At 39.7% G+C, this 23,535-nt stretch overlaps 1 protein-coding gene across 3 annotated transcripts in view; it reads right to left on the minus strand.

The window, feature by feature from the left end:
- The window catches only part of clstn2a (calsyntenin 2a), a 134,157-nt gene that overhangs the window by 27,042 nt on the left and 83,580 nt on the right, over window positions 1–23,535 (minus strand). For all 3 annotated transcript variants that reach the window (XM_047342056.1, XM_047342055.1, XM_047342057.1), the window contains exons 3-7: window positions 12,483–12,678; window positions 10,242–10,353; window positions 9,855–9,951; window positions 4,199–4,348; window positions 736–921 (exon numbers count right to left, since the gene is read on the minus strand). In XM_047342056.1, coding sequence (XP_047198012.1) covers window positions 736–921; window positions 4,199–4,348; window positions 9,855–9,951; window positions 10,242–10,353; window positions 12,483–12,678 — 741 coding nt within the window. The remainder of the gene's footprint in view (window positions 1–735; window positions 922–4,198; window positions 4,349–9,854; window positions 9,952–10,241; window positions 10,354–12,482; window positions 12,679–23,535) is intronic.

Below are 23,535 nucleotides of genomic sequence, written 5' to 3' on the forward strand. Positions count from 1 at the left end.
CGACTCCACAGAGAATAAACCTGGAGAGAAGCTGCTTCCTCATGTGTCACTTCATGCCCTAATGCTGTGTGTGTGTGTGTGTGTGTGTGTGTGTGTGTGTGTAAGCACATACCTCTAAAAATAACAATATGTATTTGTTAGTGGTTAATATGTTTGCTGTATTTTGGTATTAATGAAACATTTGTGGTAAAAAGAAAAGAAAAGATTCTTGATTGGTCCAAATGATCTGACCTCACGTTATAAATTGTGCCATTTTAGATTAGTTTGCGATCTTAAAAAATATGTTGAAAACAATCATTGTGCAAAAAACCAAATCTATTCAAACTTTTATTTTTCCTCTAAAACAATGAAATTATAGCCTCTCAAGAGGAATATAGAGTTTATGTCTTACATTTACTGTATGCATTACAGTGGATTGCTGTGTTCGAGGGTATGTCACAGTTCAATATGACTTTGGAATTTAATTAAAAATTTCAAGAGTGATTCAAAAGTCTCCAGGATTAAAATGAAACACTGAAAATTGGCAAATTAATATACCACAGAAGTGAAGACGTGAAGGGGTCATTTCTTCCTTAAAATTAAAATTTTCCTCATTTCTCATTATTATTTCTTCTCTTTGCTCCCTCACAGCACCTCACTATTTCAACAAGGCCTTTTATTTTCTCACATATTTCAAGCTCCACACTTAAGCTAATTGCCCCCTTTTTCTCTATGTTTTTATTTCTGTCTACTTACCGCAGAGTTTTTGCAGAGACTTTTCAGAGTACGTTTCGCGGTCACAGCCCTTCCCGATGTGACTGGTCTGCAGCTCCACCATCGCCCTCACGCCGGACAGGGGACCACCGCAGGTTTCCAAGCGCATCTTGGGGAACAGCTGCTTGCTTCCAGTCCCCGGTTCATAGTCCACCCGCTTGTTCCAACCTTAAAGGACCAAAAGATGAACAGTTCACTTAAACTGACCTTTTTCTTAGGTTTCTGCTGACTAGAACTTCGTCGAGTACCATACACCAAGATAACATCAGTAACATGTTGTTTTTCGATTTCATTGTATAACTAAAACGTTGGAGTTACGTACGGACAAACCTGAAAATGTAATGCCTTCAACCACTGGCTGTCGCCGGCACAGAAAAAATACTTTTTCTCATTCACTTCCACTCCTCAATTTTAACATTATCTATACTGCTTATCCATTGAGGGTCACGGGGGACTGGTGCCAATGTGGGAGGAAGCTGGAGTAACTGCAGAAAACCCATGCAGACACAAAGAGAATATGCAAACTCCACACAGAAAGACCCTGAACTCAACTGTGAATCAAACCAACCTCTTGATGTGAAATGTGTTCACTGCAGGTCTTCTCTTCTTGCTAACCTTGTTGTCTTTTATCCTACTTTTTTTTTCAAAGAATAAAACTTCATGTTCTACACCAAGTTGGCTCATAATAAGGATGTGGGTCTCCAAACGATGACAGTCGACCACACAGGTTGGGCCTGGAATTGTCTGATATCTTGCCCTGTGACAAGTCAAAAGTCGACCGAAATGGCCCAGTAACATGACAGACTTGGTAGAAAGGGGTGCTCCCCTCCTTGTATCTGTCAGTCCTGCTGCCTGGTCTTACATTTCCATTACCCAGGTGTTATATTTATCCTCAGTGTGTGCGAGAATCCCTGAATCTGGAGGTGAAGGGGATTTCTGAGCATGATTGTGGGAAAGTGTGTGTGTATGTGTGAGTGTGTGCAGGTGGACACCTGGCAGCTCCTGCCAAGCCCGCAGAATATAATATCAAGTCTCCTGTGACAAACATTCAAAGAGAGAAATGGAGTGTGATTAAGAGGGCGAGGAGGAGTGAGGAGACAGGTGGAGCGAGGCATATTTAGCCTCCATTTAGGCCAGGGAGCCTTCTTCAAAAGAAGCAGCACTGACCTTCACACACATGATAAATAAGGTTATGTGTACAAAGGACTTGATATTTGTGTGCATCAGTGCAATGTTTTATTCATGGGTTCAAGCTACGATGGGTTAATGGTTTTACAAGTGGATTATGCAGTGTGTCTCCCTTTTATGAGTCAAACTGCAAAGAATCATGCAGCATTGATGAGGATGTTACTAGGCCATGATAGCACATGTTTCTTTCTGGTTCAAATGTAGTGTAGTGAGCTGGCAGCGCCTGTGAAGCCATCTGGAAAATGATTATTATTATTATCTCCAAAAGCAAAAGCTTGAACTTTGCAGAAGCATTTCCTATTTTGTTGTCAGCTGTTTTCTGTCCAATGTTTTTTGAGATCAAAATGGCACATGTCCCCTCCAATCTTGAACTCTTTCTCTCTGCGTGCTAAAATTCGGATATCTACATGGTGATGACATTTACATAAAGCAGCATGCCATTTCAGACCAGTTTTCTCCAAACCATTTGACTATTTCTGTCAGCACCCCCACCCCTCTGTGACGTGCACTGACATTTCCTTCAATAAGTGTCCCTAAAGCCTAAACAACTGGCATTCGTGACATTTTCAATACACGGTCTCTTCAGATTAATTGTCTGCAACATCATCTCTTGCTGAGGCGGAGTCACGCGAATGTTTTCTCCTACTAAATTATCATCTTCATCACGGCACAAAATTGTGGACGCGAAGCAGGATTCTGAGCCATTACCTAATCAAACCATCGGTTTACACCATGGACAAGGATGACAAGGCAATCAAGATGATTTGGCTTCACTTTGGGGGGGGCTGTCATGTCGTCCATCTTTGTATACAGTGTGTTCGACTGCTGTGGAGAGCTTCATGTATCCCTGCACTTACATCAATTAAGATTTGCTTACAGCGGGGAGTGATTGCCCCTTGTTTCACCTCTCAGGCTACAAAGAGGCTGCTGCCCTTAATGTTTGCATGTTATTTTTCCTGTGAGAAGAAAATAATTACTCGAATGTATATTTTGTTTATAATTAATAGGCTACTTTCCTAAAAAGATGTGTGAACAGAGCATCAGTCCAACAGAAGGCAGTAAAGGAGAGTGCTCTCTGTAGTAAGGATGAATACATTATAATATTAGTGAATTGTTGTACTGTTTATTAGTACAAAAAGCAAAGCACTTCTCATTTAGGAAGTTGTATTACCAGGTTCATAATAATGTGCTAGATTGATATAATATATATGCAGAAAATGTGTTATGTGTATTCTAGTCGGGACTAAAACCGATGTAGAGGAGACCTGAAACCTGCAATACTTGAGAATCAAGGAATCAGCATAATAATAACTCAGGCAGCAAATACAGGGGAGTGATGGCGTCCCAATTAGGCCAAACCTAAGAGGCCAGATAAACAACAAAAACTAATTAAATGGCATTCACATTTCTATTTTCTGCTTCTTTTAGAAGAGCCTTTGCTCGGCTTACACCACCTCTCTCCTCCTTGTACCTACCGGCTTCAAATGTCCAATAACACTTCAGAAAATGATGTTCACTCAACATTTGATTCATGAATAACCAAGAGTTGTTTTGTGTCATCGTTGGATTGATTCATCTTGGAGCTTTACAAGAATATGATGGGAATGAATGAAACTGTTAGGGGGGGATCTGGTCATGAATTTTAAAGCGTCACTACGATGTCTTGCAATTGTTCAGGGTTTTACTGCCTGATTTGTTTTGGTCAGTTAATTTAAGACTGCAAGAATAACCATCACGTCTTCTCTATATCTTTGTTTCTCTCTGTCCTCCCTTGTTCATTCGGCCTCTTTCTTTATCTCTCTTTCTCCCTCCCTTCTCTTTCCCCTCTCCTCTCTTATCTTTCTCTGTCTTCTGCTTTCATTCCTGACTCTTGAGAGCCTGTCAGTGCTGACAGGTGGAGCAGCAGAGGAGACGAGACTGGCTCGAATGCCAAGCTTCTGGCATGTTACAGGAGGGAGAGGGGAAAAAAAACACATATACACACTCCAGTCAACTTTCCCTCTGGAGGGTTCTGTCAGGTCTTCTGATTTCCTCAAGAGACATTCATTCTGAAATGAAATGGAATTCCCTCGAGGGAAAGGATGTATTTAAAAACTGCTCTGAATTGGCTGCTTCAATTTGGGTTGTGTTACTTTACATTTTAGTACATTTAAAAATGATGTCAGCGCACTTAAAAATAAGTACATTTTCATCAAGTACCCAGAGGTAGATTAAAGCATTGTGCAAATATTTCCCCTTCTATTCCTTTATCTCTGACCTTGCCATCCAGGTTTGCAGACAGGCTTGACATCAATATGCACAGCCACGTCCTCCTTTGCTCTCTTCTGACCACAGTCGAAGGCCGTCACCATGATCTTGTAGCTCTGCTGCTTGTCATAGCTCAGACGCTCTGTGTTTCTGATGTTACCTAAAAGAACCAAGTAGAAATATGATCATGATTATCTAGAAAAATGGACCAGTTATGTTTATTTAGTAATAATAAGGTGAGAAACACTGAGCAATAACTGGAAACGACTTTACATTCAAAACTGTGACACATTTACAAATGACTCTCACTGAAGACTTTTATTAAAAAATTCAAGGTCCTGCAACCTTGTGCTGTATTTTAATATCAAAGCCTCACTGTAAACAGTCGATTCCGCCATGGTAACAGTGTAAGAAAGAGTGAGACAAAGATAGAGGAGATGCAGCAGCCCTGAAAGGACAGACACTAGACAAGTTCACATACTGAAGTTACTGTAATCAAACAATGCAAACATCTGCTGGCAAACTTTAGTAGATGTTTGAAGGCCCTGTGAAATGAAAAATACATTTTATTGTAAATGTATCTGGTGTTATTTGCCAAATGTATGTCCAAAACCAATACCGTTGTACTTTTACATCAAAATCCCTGTCTTTTCTCTTCAAGAATAACATGACTGTTAAAATAGCTCATCTTGTACTCAAGTCTTTTGTATTGATTTTCAATAATGTACAATACAATAACTGTACAGTGGAAAACATTTGTTTAAATGAGCTTGCGTCACAATATTTCTCATATACAACCACAGCTGAGCCCAGAGGATAAATCCCAAACTATGTATTTACAAAGTTAATCAGAGATGTTGAAATTACGCTATATACCTACGGGCCTACGAGACCTGCGCTGTCCGATTAATGGATCAACAGACAGTATTTATGTGTGTGATTGAATTTTTCATGCATATTTTTGCCACAGTCAGCCTCTCCGGGTTGACAGAGTTGAAATCAATATGTGTGTTCTTTGTTTTATCAATATCTCTCGGCTCTGTTGTGGCCTCTGTCGTTTCTAACTTCAGCATCTACAGCATTATGATAAGTAACTGGTTTTGTAAAACTGTAGTATGATTTTACCAAATGTATTAAATCAGTTGAGAAAACTATATAGATCCACATGTTTTTGAGTTGCCAACAAGCAAAAAAACTATTAAAGCTCACAAGGGATAACACATATTCTCCAGTCTTCTTTACTGACTGAGCAAAATGTTAACAATGCAGCACTGAGTTGCTAGAGTGAGTTGCTGGTTGCAGCTGATACTCTACATTTACATCAAAGTCCATCAAAGCAATGATGAATATCATATATCTCTAAAACGAAAGTATATGCATTCTATAAGATACAGAACGGCTTTAAAACAATGCCATATTCGTAATTTGTCAGTCAATTCCATCACAGTCCGTCTCCGAGTCTATGAGGACAACTGAAGCTATTTTTGTTGTTAATATCTGGAGGCTTGTCTGTGTGAAAGGCTGTCACTCTGATTTCCACGAGAGACCAGAGGAGGAGAAAGGGAAGAAGAGAGAGGAAGAGGGGGAGACAAGAGGAGAGGAGACGGCACTGAGGGAATCAGTGCGGACCACAACAGTACTGGAAAACAGAGCTGAGCTGGAAATGTCAGAGGGAGAAAGGTGAGAAGATCAGAGTCAGACGGTTCTTACAAAATCCTCATACAATGACAATTTGATCTGCAGCTGGTGAGAACAACAGCAACAGAGAAGGTACTGGATATCAACAGCTGGAGTTTAAGGAGATATTTTGAATTGACAGGACATTTCAAATTATTGATTCTCTGTGGGATCTAAGGGGATTTTCTCCAGCAGACACGTTCACAACAACACATGAATCTCCAGAGCGTTGAGGTGGGGGGGGGTGTTGCAGCAGGCAGAGGCAGGACGCAACTCTGCTGCAGAGATCACGTGTTTTTGTTTACAGCACGTTGACACTGGCATAGGCCCTGATCACCAAAAGCTCTCTTGACATTTTCGTCAGTGTCTTCAATGTGTATGGCACCACTTTTTCACTTCTTAAAATATTTGCATAATTTTTGTTTTTAATTTTGTCATGTGTTGGAAGCGTCATCAACACGCCTCCAAGCACACAACGAATCCTGCAGAGGATCTCCTGCTGTGTTCTCATATTGGACATTCTGTAGACATTTCACCTGGGGAGCAGGCTGGAGAAACTCGGACATTTGCCTTTTCACATATAGCCCCTCCGAAGAATGTCCAGAGGTTCAGTGCATGTCTGAAGGCAGCTTAGATATATGTGATTACAGAGACACCCAGTCTTACACATAGAGTTCTGTTTACTAGTCACAATAGTGTCTGAGAACACAGTTACACATGAGGCTCTGGAATGAGCTTTGAAAAAGCTCATATGTATAAAGGATAAAAACCACATGTCCTCACATTACTCAGCGTAACAGGGAGAAGTATTGAAGTCTATCTGGGTCAGCAGTTGTCCCTATAGTCCTGACAAGGTATTCATTAAATAACGTTCCAAAAATATGATCAGCCCAGGGAAACCACTGCACACATTATCTTTGTTGTGGTAAATAAAAGGAATTAGAGGCAGTAAGCGGGGATTGAGTATGTATTGTTTACAACTGGTTACCATCGACTCTGCTTGCAGAAAATCAACGAAAATGAGTATATAATAAACGTAAAAGTGATTGTCAGTGTGTTTTCTTTTTATCAAGTTAATTACTACAGTATGTGTTATTAAATTATAGCATAAGAGTTGTCACATTCAGCTCAATTTCCTGACCATGTTTGATTTCTGAACCCTGCAGAGCTGATGCAGGGCAACTTTATTATCCTCACTCAACAACAACAGGTGGGGTTAAATTCATTTAGTCTTAATTTACTGTCTCTTTTATGATGCACATTTCGCCAAATTTTGTTTTGCTCTTCCCTCAGTGCACAAACTGACCATTGTTCTATAAAGTAGGTCTAAACAATACTGCATGTTGTGTTCTGCCGCGTCTCGCAAGCAATATTATTGTGCCCCGGAGAAGATCAGATCAAATGAGCCAGACCTCTGTAAAATACACTGAGAGAGATCAGACCAGGAGGTTAAACTCAAAAAGCAATGAGACAAAATAATAAATAAGACCCTGAGAGACGAGGAGAGACAGAAATACAGTAAAGAAAGCAGTGTGGGTGCTTCTGTCTGATCTATTGGTTGGAGTTCAACACACAAAGCCCTCCAGTCTCCATTTAGTTTGGATTACGCCGCACTCAGATCAGCGCAGTGTAGCTGCGGAGGCTCAGGGAGACGTCGGCACAAAGCCCAAAGCTGAAATTTCATATAGGCAGATATGCTCAGAATAGCTCTCAATCAGAAATAAAATACACTCCGCCAGTCAACTACAGGGCCGGTGTAGAGCCACAAATGAACATGAGAAAACTGTCATAGATGAAGGTGGATGTTTGTCAAGAAACTTTTGAGCTACGCGCTGATGAAAAGCTACTTCACAGATGACAACATCACTGCAATACGAAGAGGGATCGGTCTCAGTTGTCTGCTCGGTTTTTCCTCCTCATACTGCATTTCTATAGTGTATACACACATGCATGACTCTGTTGTTTGGTCTACATCCATAAATAGATCATTTGTACAGTCCCTATTTACAGCCAGTGATACATTTTTCTCCACTGTTCCAGCACTAACAAACACACGATTTGCTGCAGAGCTTCCTACAGTGGTTTCTAGTTCCAGATAAGGTCGTCGGCTCTCTCATGTCTATCTTTAGTGGAGAACAGTTCATGTTCATACGAAGTTCAGCTAGCTGAGATCATAGAAGGAACATATGCAAATTCAGCCAGGGATCAGGCTTTTTCTTCTTTCATCGAGACATTAACCATGCTGTTTGTGTTCAAGTGAGGAAAGAACACGACTGCTATTAGTGTATTCTGCAATACCACATGTCTCCAGAATGATTTTGTTTTAATGGAAGCTTTATGTGCTAAATGTATAAAAAGGATATAAAAGGTGTAAATCGAGGGGTCTAGTTCAGGTTAAATTATTTTGGTTAAAAATATTTGGTATAAGTTTAAGGATATTTGTGCTTATGGCTTAACTTTGTTTTAAGAGGAATCTGTTAAGTTGAAAATAAGCTTTTTGAACATTTCCAGTCTGGGTTCCGCCCCCTCCATAGTACAGACAAGGCCTTGGTAAAAATCACCAATGACCTTATGGCAGCTGATTCCGGACTGTGTACCATTCTCATCCTCCTTAATCTGAGTGTGACCTTTGACACCATTTCTCATAACATTCTCCTTGACAGACTAGCCTCCATTGGCATCACTAACACACCCTTGGACTGGTTTAAATCGTATCTCTCTGGCGGCACTCAGTTCACCCAACTCAAATCTTTCAAATCCCAGCCATTTCCAGTCACTACTGGTGTTCTCCAGGGTTCTGTCCCGGGGCCCCTTCTGTTATCATCAATTTACTTCCTCTTGACTATATCTTCCGTAAATGTAACATTAATTTCCATTGCTATGTGGATGACACCCAGCTCTACCTGTCCACCAAACCTACCTCGATCTGTGATTGCCTACAGGAAATCAAATCCTGGTTCTCCTCCAACTTTCTCAAACTCAACAGTGATAAAACTGAGGTTCTCCTTATTGACACCAAATCCACCAAATAACTGAGACACTTTTTCCTTAACTATTAATAATTCCTTAGTTTCTCCTTTCCCTCAGGTTAGGAGTCTGGGTGTCATCCTTGACAGCACACTATCTTTCAAAGCTCACATCAATAATGTTACTCAGTCTGCATACTTCCATCAACGTAACATTAATCGCCTCTGGCCTTCCCTCACAGCGCCGCCATTCTAGTTCACACCTTGTTACATTCCGCATCGATTACTGTAACTTCTTTTTGGTATCCCTCACAATTCCTTCATAAACTTCAAATAGTCCAGAACTCTCCATTTTCAAGCCCTGTCTCAAAACCCATCTTGTTAAACTAACATATTTAGTTTGATTATTTTCCCTTTGGCCAACCTACATAATCTTTTATTCACTGTTCATTTTATTGATCTTTTTGATACATTGTTATTTTTTTGTTTTGTTTTGATCTCTGCCTTGTAAGGTGACCTTGAGTGCTGTGAAAGGCACCTATAAATAAAATGTATCATTATTATTATGTAAAGAGGTTTGTGTATAGGTGTTACATTACTAATGGCCGTTCAGTGTAATCAAATTAAATGAACTCTGCTCAGCTGCTGCACAGAGCAGACACTTTCAGGTTATAATTGAAGCGTCCGTCTAAGCATTATATCTAGTATTTTACAATTTGTTTTTAATTCTCTGAACGTGGGCACTATACCGCTGACAGGCCAAAATGAACCAAATGGGTTTTTATAGCTATAAAAAAGAAATTGACTGTGGGGCCGCTGGGTAAGTTATGTAATCAGTGTGTGCCTGAACACTGTGTAACGCTGGTAACACCAACCACCTAAAATAGACAAAGGAATCTCTTTGTGCCGAATTTCTCCACAAATCCTGATCCAAAGAGTCGGATGTCGGGGCAGTTATCAAAAAAATGAAAAATAGACAGACAGAGATTCTATTTATTTTTTTCCAACACAAAACACACTTACCATTGCGGTCTATGGCAAATGGCGTCCCTGCAGTGACAATTTCATAGTTGCAGATTTGGCTGTATTGTGGTGAACAGTCCTGGTCCCATGCTTCCACCTGTAACAATGTCAGTTTACACCAGGGACATCAACAACTGCTCTGCTAGCAACAACACTAGCAACCTGTGCATGGAATAACATATTTAATTTAGTTTATTTAAGAATTAACACTTGTAATAATGACAACATTTGTAAATGACAAAGGTAATCAGTGTAACCTCTATTGAAACTTTGAATCAAAACGAACTCAAACACAAACACAACAAAGAAGAAGACTTCAGGTAGATAATAATGATAATAAATATGTATGTATATATGTATTCACTGTGCATTAAAACATTAATATACCTGCAGAATGCTGTCGTATATCTTGCCTTCGGTTACTGACGCCTTGTACAGTGGCTCCCGAAACACAGGACAGAACTCGTTGACGTCATCTACCTGGATGTGAACCACCGCCCTGAATGGAGGAAGGGATTGAAGAAAGATAAGGGTGGGAGAGAGCACAAGAAGGAATGGACAGAAGGATGCCAAGAGATAGAAGAGCAGATAAATTATGGAAAAAAGGAAAAGTAAGGACACCGGGAAAGAATAAAGGGATGGAGGAATGGAGAGAGGAGGAAAGAAAAATCTCTTTAAGTCATTAGAGATTGATTGACATTAAGTAAAGACGTATTTTGCTGTTTAATTCAAATACATCAGTCAGTTAAAGGGAGAGTGAAAGGAAAACAATTCCGCACAGAAGGGTCATGTGTATTGGTATTTCTTTGAAAAATGTGTTTCCATTTTTTACCAAATGTGTTTCCATTTTTATTATTTACCAGACTAATCCATAGGCTTAGACTAACCACAGAGAAGATCTTGAAAACATAGATTGCTTTCCTAGGCTCTAATTTTTCTTTTTCACTCCTTTCCTCCTATTCTGATGCAAACACACAGAAAAACACACTATCTACTCTGCTGGGAGGAAGTGCTGAAGATATTAACAAGGTACTCTGATAACATTTGTGCACTAAAGTACATAAATTAACCAATAACTCAGATGTGTCATGAAGTTTTCTTCACCGGTGACCTTCTCTGACAACTCGCAGTGTATCTGAGGAAGCACATCTGGTTAATTAATGACATTAGCTTAATGAGGCCTATTTAGAATGTCACACAGTGATAATGACACACACACACACACACACACACACACACACACACACACACACACACACACACACACACACACACACACACACACACACACACACACACACACACACACACACACACACACACACACACACACTCCACCGGAGAAATTCATCAGAGATCCCTGAGCTGATAAATGTCCCTCTCTTTCTCTGTTTAGTGCCGAAGCTGCAGAAGCTTATTTTAGCAGCTCCTCGTCTCTGACCACAGGGTTTGATTTGCTGCTGTCAATGCAGCTCTGCCTGTTTGTCAATCTCATTCAAATAGTGCACGCACGCACGCAAAATTATATTGGGCCATTAGGGGGACAGAACATGAGAACACAACTGCAGGTCTCAGCTGTCACTGCTTCAGTGCTGAGGGATGAGAAAATTACGAAAAGGAAAAGAGAGAAAATGAAACAAGCAAAGACAAAATCGAATAATAATGATTTTTTTAAGAGTGTGAACTATGAAGGAAGCACAGGAGCATGTTGGTTTTTTGCTTCTAAATTAATTTAGTCAGGGGAAAGACTAATGATGCAAAGGTAAATATTCAAATTAATTCAACTAAAGCTATGTGCATATTCATGACAACAACTATCGTTAATTTAGTTGTAATGTGATGCAATTAAGCCTAATTTTAACTCTGCTAATTAAGGCTGTGTTTTCAAGGGTTACATGCATATACTACTCTACTGGTGAGGCTCAACTTAAGATGACTTCCACTCTTTGCTGATGAAGTCTTTCCCTGTTTTCTTTTGGGACTCTTTAATATGACTCAATTGTGCAGTTCCCTTGGCGACTTACTTTGAAGTTAATGTCTGTTTCCATGTCATATTTTGTCCGCCTCTTGTAAATCTGCGTCACAATGGCAGCTACACAAGTGAGTCATGCTGAGATAAATAATAATTTGCACTATGTGACAGTTTGAACACAGGGTCTGACAATCACAGTTTGTTAGGAAGCACAAAGACACACAGAGGGTTGCTGCCTGTGTGCTGGTGAATTCCAAAAAGTGTAAAGCTTCTGAGAAGCAATTTCACATAGTGAAGCCACATGGTGAAGGAGAAACAGCGTCCAATTTCACAAACAGAACAAATGACTGAAAAACAAAGATTATCTGCTTAAGAACAACCTACAGGCTCCATAATATTAGATTTAGAAATCATTTATGTAACGTTGTCTCAGCATGAATTGAACAGTACAGCTTCAAAAAAGAAAAATTATATTACACTGCAAGCTCTCCCTGTTTTCTTTGTATGCCTCAGTGTAAATAGACTTTTTTTCCATTATTTAAGCAGGGCTTCAGGCTTACTTTTTGTAACCAAGGAGCACATGTGTTTCTTAGTCGAAAAATTCCGGAGCACATTTAAATTAAACACAGACACAAAACACAAATTGCTTGACTCACTTGTGTGATTTCTTCCAGTCGGCCCCGCTGGGTCCGGCCCCACAATCGTATGCCTGGATTATGAAGGTGTACTCTTTCTGGCTCTCACAGTCCACAGGGCTATTGGCCCTCAGGACCCCCTCTCCTGATGTGCGATTCAACACCACCGCCTCAAATGGAGCATCCTGACCGTAGATCTTAAAGGCACAAATCTCCCCTGAAAAACAAAGGAAAGAAAGGTATAAATGATGTGATATTTTATCTTGACAGCTACATTGATAATGTTATGTGTTTCCAAAGAAGACCATGCCAGAGGATTTCCTCACAGGGCCAAAGTTAGAATTCATGAGAATATGACAATAAAATATATCTTTTCACACCCAAAATGAAATAAGCTATTTCACTTCACTGAAAACACCAATGTCATTTATAAAACTGGGAATAAGGGCCACTTAATGTGGAAAAAAATCTTTCAAGATATATTTAGAGAATCAAGTTATAATATTACGAGAATAAAGTCGTAATATTGAAAGAAAAAAAGGCGTACATTTACGAGACATTTTTTGGCTACATGTATTTTTTCATATCAGCAGATGAGCATAAGTTATCAAATGTAAGACGGAGTGGAACTATGTTGAATAACACAAATCTTTACCCCAGAGAAAAGAGAAATGGACCACATGTGTTTTGAAGAAGAGGCAGAACTAGAAACATCAGAAACATGGTGGGCTTCAACACGTCTGTTCCCCAGTAGAGAGTGAAAATGTTTCCCAGCAGGTGGCTCATGAACCGACAGACATCAAGGTCTCTGCTTGTTTAGTATGGAGACAGTCAACACAACAAACTATCACATGTAGAGTCGGTGAGGAAGTCTGAGGCTGCATTTTATTTCAGGTCTGACAGTGGAAATGAACAAAAATGAAATAGTTCCAGTAACGTATATTTTTCTTTTATGACAAAGCTTATGAAATCTCATTTTGTTTTGTTTGCTTCTTCCGTTTTTCCCTCGTGTCATTTTCTCAAACTGAGCAGTAGCTACCATATGGCTCCGATAGCTGAGAATGAATCAAAGTGTGGGTAATGAAGTAAAAACTAACGGTGCACACCGCTGACAATTTCTTTACAGCACGACTATCACTTCAAATTTAAGTGTCACTTCTGGACACATTGATATTTGTCAGCATGAACTGCTCACAAAAACACAGTGTGCAGCTCCTCCGGTGTAGTTAGTGAAAAAATAATTTCTCACACATGACAAACTTTGCCAGCTCGACAAAAGATGAAATTTGTTTTGTCCACAGAGCGTTCCGCCGTACACACTGAGAGTATTATGTTTGCCCAACGTGTGCATTTTTCTGTCTACGGATCCGGCTTGTGAGTCTTGAATCATCTGCGCGGTTCATTCTCTGCACAAGTGTTCATCTCAGGGATTTGGGAAATCTCCTTGCAGAGGGATCAAAGAGCTGTGACGCTCTGACCCTGCGCCGGCTGATATCTCCCAGAACATAGTGGGGCACAGTCGAAACAAAAAGCTGCCTATCAATGGGAATTCTGCTCGCATGCTCAAACCCCTCTGACAGATATAGAGACAAAATTTGTTTTCACCACTGGCTTCTCCTCACTTCTGTTCCTTTTGTCTCTCGTATCCCACTGTCATGCACACAGTCGTTCCACTTACTTTCTCCCTCCGACTTCCTTTTAACCTATTTCAACTCTTTAAATCCCCTTCTTGGTGAAATAATGATGCTGCCAAACACAGTGGGCTTCAAGGTTTGATCCCCAACCAATTTTCAGGATGCTTCGCCCTCACATTGGCCCCTTTGAGGAGTTATCGAAATGAAAAAGGTCCCCACTATGACAGTGGGGGGTATGGAAAAAGAATAATAAACACAACGGGTGGTATGGAAGAAGGGTGATAAGCGCAGCCTTGATCCTGCCTCCACATACTCACATTCAAACAGCGAGCAAACTGAGCAAATATGGTCTCAGCCAAAGAGAAGGTAATCTGATGAGAAAATATCAGTGATTATAATACATCGCAGCCTTGACTTAGTGGTGGAGAGCAGGAAGAGGTACGTCACCGGTACAGTTTGGGGTTGAATGCAAATCCATTTTCCGCTCCATCTGTTGTGGTAGAAGTATTTTTCTGAATTACATTATACAGCAGAATATTACATTGAAATGGAGGGGAGGAAAGCTAGAGGGAGCAATGGAGGAGGTGAGTGAGAGAGCGGTAGACGACTGTGATGTGTCATGTATATGTAAATGCTAATGACAGAGATTTCCGACAGATTCCTACTGTGTCAGCAAATGTTTTTGCTCCGCACCAGCTGCAATGAGGGAAAACTATCATTTCACCCTGTGGTGGTTTATGGAGGAAATAATGTCTAATCTCTGGGCCTATATGTCATAAGGGAAAGGAGTTGCTTTTGGAAGTAAATATCAAAACGCATAGATTTCTGCTTTGGGGAGCTGGCCTTTGGCCAGGGGAGATTGAGAAGAAAGTGGAGCAGTCAGCAAAAAGTGGATCAATAACAACAATCATCTAAAATAGATGGTACGCCACAGAAAGCTTGAGCGGCACAAACTGCATAGGCAGAAAATGTCAAGCTGTCAGGGAACATGTAGTTCAGGGGATATTTAATTGCCAATATAAAAGGAAAAGGACAAGATGGATATAATTAATGAGAAAATGATGCTCGATGAGCGAACGTGCTGTCACGAGGAGCCAAAACAAATTAGTGTTTTCCCACTGTAAGTAAGAGGAGTTGACAGAGCATCTCTCACCAGCTTTTTTCTCCAGTTGTTGGCTTTAACAAGTGTTTACACTTAAGCGAAAAAGGTTTACACAATTGTAAAGGGTAGAAATGTATCTATATTGAATATACGGTTTAAAATAGGAATTTAATCTCTAACCTACAGTAAGTCTGATTTCTTAAAAGCCTACTCTTAAATATACGCAAACTTTCAATGCCTCCTGGTTTAATTACTTATTAAAAGTTTTAGAAATGTTCAGTTTGTATCCCTATTTGTTTTGATGCAATTTATAATCCTGGCCACATAAATGTTTTGCGTAGTGCTCACAATTTGGTTCCACTGAACAAATTTTGATACCATTACAAATGAATCCATTATTCCAAAAGGGAAACAAAACAGATTTATTTTATTAGTTGTAATGAATGCATGAATAATGAAAACCAGAAATAATTAAAAGCAGAAACTTTTGTTAATGGATGACGGTTATACTGCTCTGAACGGAGGCAGTACTTGAAAACTTTTGAACTTTCTCGCATGTTCTCTATCACTGTGTTTTACAGTGTTGTTGAGTATGAAAAACATTTTAAGGACGCCGCCCTCTATTATTCAGGACAAATTAAGTTCAAGAATAAATAAATAAATAAAGAGAAAAAGAAACAAATACTAGTAGTGTCTTTGTTGTAATTCACTTATGTTACATACTAAATAACATTTGGTTCTAATAAGAATTCTGTAAATTAATGTGAAGTAAATTACCTTATATACCTGCTGTGTCATATTTGATACAAACATTTGGATGTATACATATTTAGAGGTTTACAAAAATTGTCATCCAAGAATTTTTTTCCTAGTACAACAAACCAATGGAGATTAAACAGAGAGATTACAGGAGATTAACAGACTAGTGTATGTTATGCAAAAGAGAGACTGGTTACTGTAAGCCACAAACCATAGGACTGTCTCTTCTTATAAAAGTCCAGCGCAGTACAGAGTGTGGTGACAGCTATTTCACCTGACCAATCGTAGTAGACAGTTTCAGAGTTTTGCATTAACTCAGGAGCTCAGTGGTCAGGGCAGGAAACGCTGTCGCTCTGTCGTCTGTTTTCATCATCCCCCTGTTTCAATTACAGTTGTGTATTTAGATGATTCAGAGACAAGGCTCTGTTAATGTTTACAGCCTGTCATCTGCGTCCTTTATTACTATGTGTAATGAGATGGTTAAACTAAAGGGCATTGATAGGACTAAGTAATTGCAAGTTGACTCAGGGACGTATTTATTTGTTGCTGCTGACCAGGTCCCTGGATGTTATTGTTGACTATGCCCCACTTTTTGAATACCTATATATTTGTAGGGACGATACCAGCACTTGTTACATTATCGTGCAGATTTTTCTTTTATGTAGATATCTCCACAGTGACTCATAGGCTCTGAATGAAGCAATCATAGATGTGGGTCCTTTTATATCTGTAATGTTCTAAATGTGATTTTAAATTATCCCTCTTAAGAAATGCTTCTGAATGCTCACTGTATACTAGTATTTTATAAGTATTCTTACTACTTGAAGTAATATCAGCTCTGCTCGAGACAGATATGGACAAACAGGTCATCGGGGGATTCAAGCTTTCAATCCGGATTGTGTCCATGGCAGCAGATAGAAACCTGAAGAGCCTGTGCCTGCAGTCTGCTGAAGAAACTGATGCTGAAAGAAATGGTAGGTCACACAGGCCATACTGAGTTTCCATTTCAAGGAATTGGTACAATAACTTTCTGTTGAAATTGATCATCAATCTGAATGGATCCCAAAAGGAGGAAAACATTTCAACCATTGTATTCCCTGGTGGCCCTGTAGGGTTCTAACTGAATGAGATACACATGTAAAATCCAATTCAACGGATTTACCGTTAATCCATTATTTACAAGACCTTAAATATTTGCCTGTCAAATAGTTAAAGTCAGGATATATACGTGTAGACATATAGAAAAGCTTTATGCATTGGGTTCGTTGGTCTTTAAATTTCAGTTTTTGTCAATGTGATGTATTATCTTGAATTTGAGGAGTGATTTAAAAAAAACCTCATGTGAACAGAGAAAGAAAAGTCATGTTAGTTCCTCTTCTTAATCAAATACTGTTGGTACTCCATCTGGTGTGTCTGTGTCCGTTTGTCTGTCTCTGTGTACAGCATTAGAGCATTAGACACAAAAGCTTCAGTATCAAGATTTGACTCTGTGTGCGTGTGCGTGTGTGTGTGTGTGTTTGTTCAGAGGGGGATATAAGGCCTTGATTAAAGTGAGTTTCTAAGCAGGCACACTATCAGGCGGCTTTAAGCCCCGATTCCTTCACTCTCCTGCCCTTCCTCTCGTTTAATTAATGACTGGATTACACTTCATCCCACTACTGACCCTCAGATAACTCCTCACTCTCTGAGACAAATACACATGCATACGATACACAATGTGTGGACACACACAATATGCACAGCGAGCAACAAATACGCAGGATAAAAATGAGAATTATTCTGGGGGTAAAGGGCTTCATTACAATGTCTCCGATTTTAGTAAGACTTTATTGACTCAGCTTTTGCTTTGCTCTGTGTTTTTCCAATGCTGAAAATAAGAAAATGGCTGAAGGTTAAAAATGTCATCAGGTTCTTGGTGAGTTTTTTTTGCAGCTAGTTTTTGTGCATTTCATTGGAGACAGAATGCCATCACAAAGAAGCACCTCACTCTGAACATCCTGGTATAAGGAGCACATGGCTGTGTATGACTGAGCAAACAAGGATATGTGTCGTTAGTTCTCTCCTGCTATAGAGCTTGAATCACTCCAGCTGTCCCCACTAACTTCTTGCCTGATTAAATATGTTTCCACTGTCATGGCAGCCTCAGGCTGTTCTTTTATGGATGAAATGTTTAGGCTCCTGCTGTTCCATCTACACTCAGTTACCAGTTTTAGATACACCTCTACAGTCTGATGCTATTTGCCTTGTATCCATGTTGTCTATTATTTAGCCTTCAAATCTAAATATTGCAGTCATATAAATGAACACTGTTCAGGGCATTGTTATTGTTAATGCACATTAGGTTAAAAGCATTTTCAAAATATGCTGGTGACACTGAGGCTCCAGGTCAGGACAGGCATGATTAGGCTGCATGGTTCAGAAGTGAAGACTCCAAATATTGCTTCAATGAAAACACAGTTTTCAAATGTCTGCGGTGCCTCTGCATATTTGTCACAACTTGACATTATTTCCAATATCAAATATTCTATTTGATCTGGTAAGTCCTGCATGTGCACCCACATACTCTCACACTCTTTGCAACAAATAGATGGTATTTATAGAAAGAATATTTGTATGAAGACATGAACACGTTCAGGGAAAATAAAATCCAGATAAATAGGAAGCAACCAAACCATGTTTCTCAAAATTGAGCAACAACCGTCATATAAAAACAAAAACATCAACATCAATTTTCTTACCTAATCCGCACTCAATGAAAAACTCATGCTATAAAAGAAATAACAATATAATCAATTTCTTTAGACCCTGCCTGACACGTGGAAGTGCACTAAACAAGAATAAAATAGAATTCAGATAACATGAAGTGTGTCTGTCTGCATGCAGTGCACATACATGTGTTGACCTGTGCAGCCACAGAGGACTCCCAGTCAGCTGAGACATGCAGGGGCAATTCATCAGAGTCCTGCTGGACCCCCTTTCAGATAGCCGGCCACCTTCTAATTGCATTTGGGAGATTGCCACACCATACACTTGACCTCAGGGTGACAAATCAGCAGCTCACACAGACGGAAAGTACACACACACAAACACACACACACACACACACACACAAACATATATACACAGACACACTTTCAGGTTATCTATTCACTTAGGGAAGTCAACGCCTTAGAGAACACAACATAGGATGGGGAGAATTCAATATTACAGACAATACACGTTCATTCTGCTGGGGGCTTTGGTGGTCTGCTACGCAATTAGAGTTAATTGCGACTTCTGAAGTTGTGGGATTAGAATTCATCAGATGAACTGTGACTGTCAGTGTTGCCTGTTAATTGAACCGCGTGAAGTCCTTGTGGTTGTGTGACTTAAATACTGAGGAAGAGAGCTCTGAGAGGCATTTTGGCCGAAGTGCTGAAAGCCAATAGTGAGTGGAGTGTTAACAGCTGAAGTCAGACACCACTGTGAGAGGCTACTTGTGAGTGAAAGACGATGGGTTTGAGTGCCACAACAGACTGGGAAATAAGCCTTAAGCTAAGTACTCCAGATCTCTCCAGCGAAAATATGTAAATAGGGAAAGATAAATGAGGCACAAGGTTGTTTATCAAGTTAAGTGGGAAATTGTGCAAATTATGTGTGTGTGTGTCTGAGTGTGTGTGTGTTTGTGTGCTTCTCTGGCATCATGCATCAAAAGTTAGACCTCGAAGGAAACAATTTTTTTTCTCCTCAGCAGCTCACAGTATTAAAAGGAATTCCTAACCATGGTTTGAGTTCACCAACAGGGAGAGTAAACCAACCTAAGACAGAAGAAAGAGAACATCAGAGAAATGAGCACTGAGGAGAAAACCAGCGCTGAAAGTAGAGAGGAGGTCAAAGAGATACAAAGGAGTGGATTAAAAAGGGAGTGAGGGGAGAGGAGACGCTGCAGGGGAGATAAAAAAGGAAGAAAAGGAGGAAGCATCCAGAGTGATTATGTGTGAGAAAACGAATGCTGATATAAACAGCACTATCAAACTCTCTAGTATTGCTCTGTGCTTCCTCTCCTCCTCCTCCTAACCTTCTCCATCCTTCCTTCCTTTCTCTGCAGCAGATTTCACAGCGGTAAGCGATTCTTCTGCTCTTAACATCACCACCCAGATGCACCGCTCAACCTTGCCCTCCCGTACCCCTCACCCGCTCTGGTTTCTGCCCAATCTCTCACCTTCCTCTCGTCTTTCCTCTGTTCCTCTGTCATCCGCTCTTTGCTTGAACTGACAGTTTACTGCTCTCCCAGGGTCACCAGCTGACAGTTAGACAGTCCCTTGAACAAGGGGGAATTTTACAGTTTTTTGGGATGAATGTGAGTGGCAGCGTTCCCTTCAAATACATACAAATCCCCAGCTGAAGCACTTGCAGATAAATATATATAAAAAAAATACACACACACCAAAGAGGATTGGTAGCAGACTGGGAGCTGCTGGCCACTGTCACATCTCTGAATTGACATCTACAGGAGCAAAACTATAATGGATGAGTCATAACAAATGTCAGAAAGTTGAAAAGCAGTATAACGGAAATATATATTCCTAAAATGTCTTTATGGGCAATAACTAATTTTATCCTTATTTTATACGAGATAAAATCAATAATCTGTCTGTTTTATGTCTTATTATAAGTATTACTGTTGCCTGTGGCATTGCTAATTATGACAAAGTATTAGAGCCACATGAAGGGGGGATATTTGAGATTTTGAGAATAATGTGAAAATGTAATTTTTTGAGGGGAAATATCAGAAGATCAGCCTGTCACCTGCATTAGAACAAGGAATGTGGAGTATCTCTTTAAGTTATTATTTGATACATGTTTCACAAATAACAAAATATATAGTATCAGTAAAATAATAAGTATGAGAGCTTGTAAAGAAACTGTCTATTCTTTAGAAAGAACTACAGGGACTTGGAAGAAACTGCCTCGTTTGTGGAGGATAAAATGTTCGGCCGTGGTTGACTGTGAGGTTATCAAGCGTGTTATTCAAGGGAGTTTAGTAGTTTCTCAAGAAAACAAGATTTTGGATGAGCAGGGACTTCTTCCTGGTAATTTATTGGGGTTTTTTTTCATTAAATTACAACTTTACTCCCATAACATTACAACTTTCCTCAATGGTTTAGTTTGGGTATAGTTTCCAGTTTTGCATGATCATTCTTGAAATCCCACAGGAAACAAAACATAGCTCTGTCCGTCATTAAAATAAACAAAAATAACTTTGACCACCCTGAAGTCAACCTGCTTTCTGGTCATTCTTTTCATGGCTGTCACATATTTCGACTGAGTCACACCTCCCCCAGGTGACATTCATTTCATCATGTTTCTTTTCATTTCCCATATTTTCAACACCCTTTCTGTTGGACCGCAGGCCAGCATGGCTCTGAGATAATCACAGGCTGCCAGGTACAGCAGGGAGTCTCCATAAGCCTCTGAGCTGTAAATGTCACTGTGGCTTCGGCTGTGACCTCTGTCAGCTCAGCGGCTCACTGAGTAGAGAAGGACATGGCCCACTGGTTTATAGAAGAAACACACACTGTCACACACCCACCCACGCACACATTTTTGTCTTGTGGACATGCTTCACTGCACGCAAACAGACAATCGAGCATACACACTCACACACATGCATGTTCACTTATACAACAGACCTTTTCTTACGGCAGACATTTGACATGACATAGCAGGTAAACTTGTGTTACTAATCACGATAATAAGATCTCAACTTGAACAGAGGCTCCATTAAAATCATTCACACCTTTTCTATTTAACACAGACAGGCTAAAATAGTGATTGTATGAGACAAAGGACATAGTTTAGTTTATTTCTATGAATAAATGGCATATCTGTGCCTCCATTTTAAGTACCTGCATAGATGTGTCTTTGTGTCTTTGAGACAGAGACACAAAGACGAATCTGACCTATTAACTCAGTTAGGGAGGTTATGTTTTCACCCTGGTCCGTTGGTTTACTGGTTTGTTTGTTAGTTAGCAAGATTGCACAAAAACTACTGAACAGATTACCACAAAACCAGGGTCAGATAAGAACACATTAAATCTCTGTGCAGATCCAGATCAAGGGGCAGATCCTTATTTTACTTTTATAACATTGTGAAATAGTTTTTTTTTCAAAATGTTCTTTGATTTGTCAGAGAATAATTCATTGATCTTAAATCTAAAAAAATCTGACATGTTTAGGGGACCGATATTCATGAGTTGGTGTAATTTGATGCAGATCAAATAAAAACCTGGATCTAGTAAATGTAAATGTAGCTCTATGGAGACCGTTGGGCTTTGGTGGAGGTATGCACTCTAATGAGTGAGACTGTAGTTTTATGGTCGGCAGGATTACGCAAAAACTACTCAACAGATTTCCACAAAACTTGAATAATAATGAAAAACATTTAATTTCTTTTTCTGACATTTCCCAGGGAATCATTCATTGATTGAGCACATTTAGATAACTGATATCCACGAGTGTGTGAAATTAAATTAAAATTGAATGAGATGGTTTGGCCTTGGCGGAGGTATGTATTCCACTGAGTGCCATTTTAGTTTCCTTGTATCCAACTGATGAGTACTGCAACTATGTTTCCTGTTGCTCTGACAACTTTTCAATACAAACAGGATGTTTGACAACACACGTCTGCCAAAACCATCCGCAATTAATGAAATCCTCTCTGGTATTATTGCTGTCTAGTGACACTAAGAACAGGAGAAGAAAAAAAAGACCTGATGGTTAGTGTGCGTACCCCATGGGCGTACCTGCCCTCAAACAGCAGGTCCCCAGTTTGACTCCCAGCTGGTGGACCATTTACTGCTCTCCCTATGTTTCCTGTCTCTCTCTGCTGTCACTATCTCATACAGAAGCCAAATCCAATACCAACAACCACGGAATCTGGGATGAGATTTAAATAGAGCCAGGAGATATATGCACACTACATATAAATCTAAGTCACCTTTACGTCATCAAGAGGATGTCAGATGTCAGTTATCATCAAGTTATCAAGTCTTACTAGGTGAATAGCTGACTTATAAACCTGCCATTTACAATATCTCTACATGTGACAGAGCATTGTGGGACTTGTCATGAGCACACGTTTGAATGCAAAATGAGAAAATGAAGGTATGTAGCAATATTTAAGCAATATTTTGATGAACTGGTATTCATATTGTTTGAGTATTGTGTTCTAGAGCATACAAATATGTTTGTAAGATAATAACTGGCCCACAGGTAAATAGTACTGATAGTTTGTGACACACACTCTATTATTAAATCTACTGATAAGGCACCATTATAGCTTTCTTTAAAATTTTCTATAATTTCCGACCACTAGGGGCAGTAAGGGGAGTATAAGAATCCAATTAAAACAGCAAGGAGCCTTAGGTTAAATATGATCTTATTAGATTATGGCTAAAAAAACAACCAACTTCTTTTAACAAATTCAGCCAGTATTAACTGGCCTTTTAGCTCCAGTTTGGCCCTCCACCCCTCTTGGGTTTTGCTCGATATTTGACATTAACTTTGTGTCCTTTTGAATTAGGCAGGTGGCGTGCAC

This window comes from Hippoglossus stenolepis, chromosome 11, assembly GCF_022539355.2.
Source record: "Hippoglossus stenolepis isolate QCI-W04-F060 chromosome 11, HSTE1.2, whole genome shotgun sequence".
Classification (NCBI taxonomy): domain Eukaryota; kingdom Metazoa; phylum Chordata; class Actinopteri; order Pleuronectiformes; family Pleuronectidae; genus Hippoglossus; species Hippoglossus stenolepis.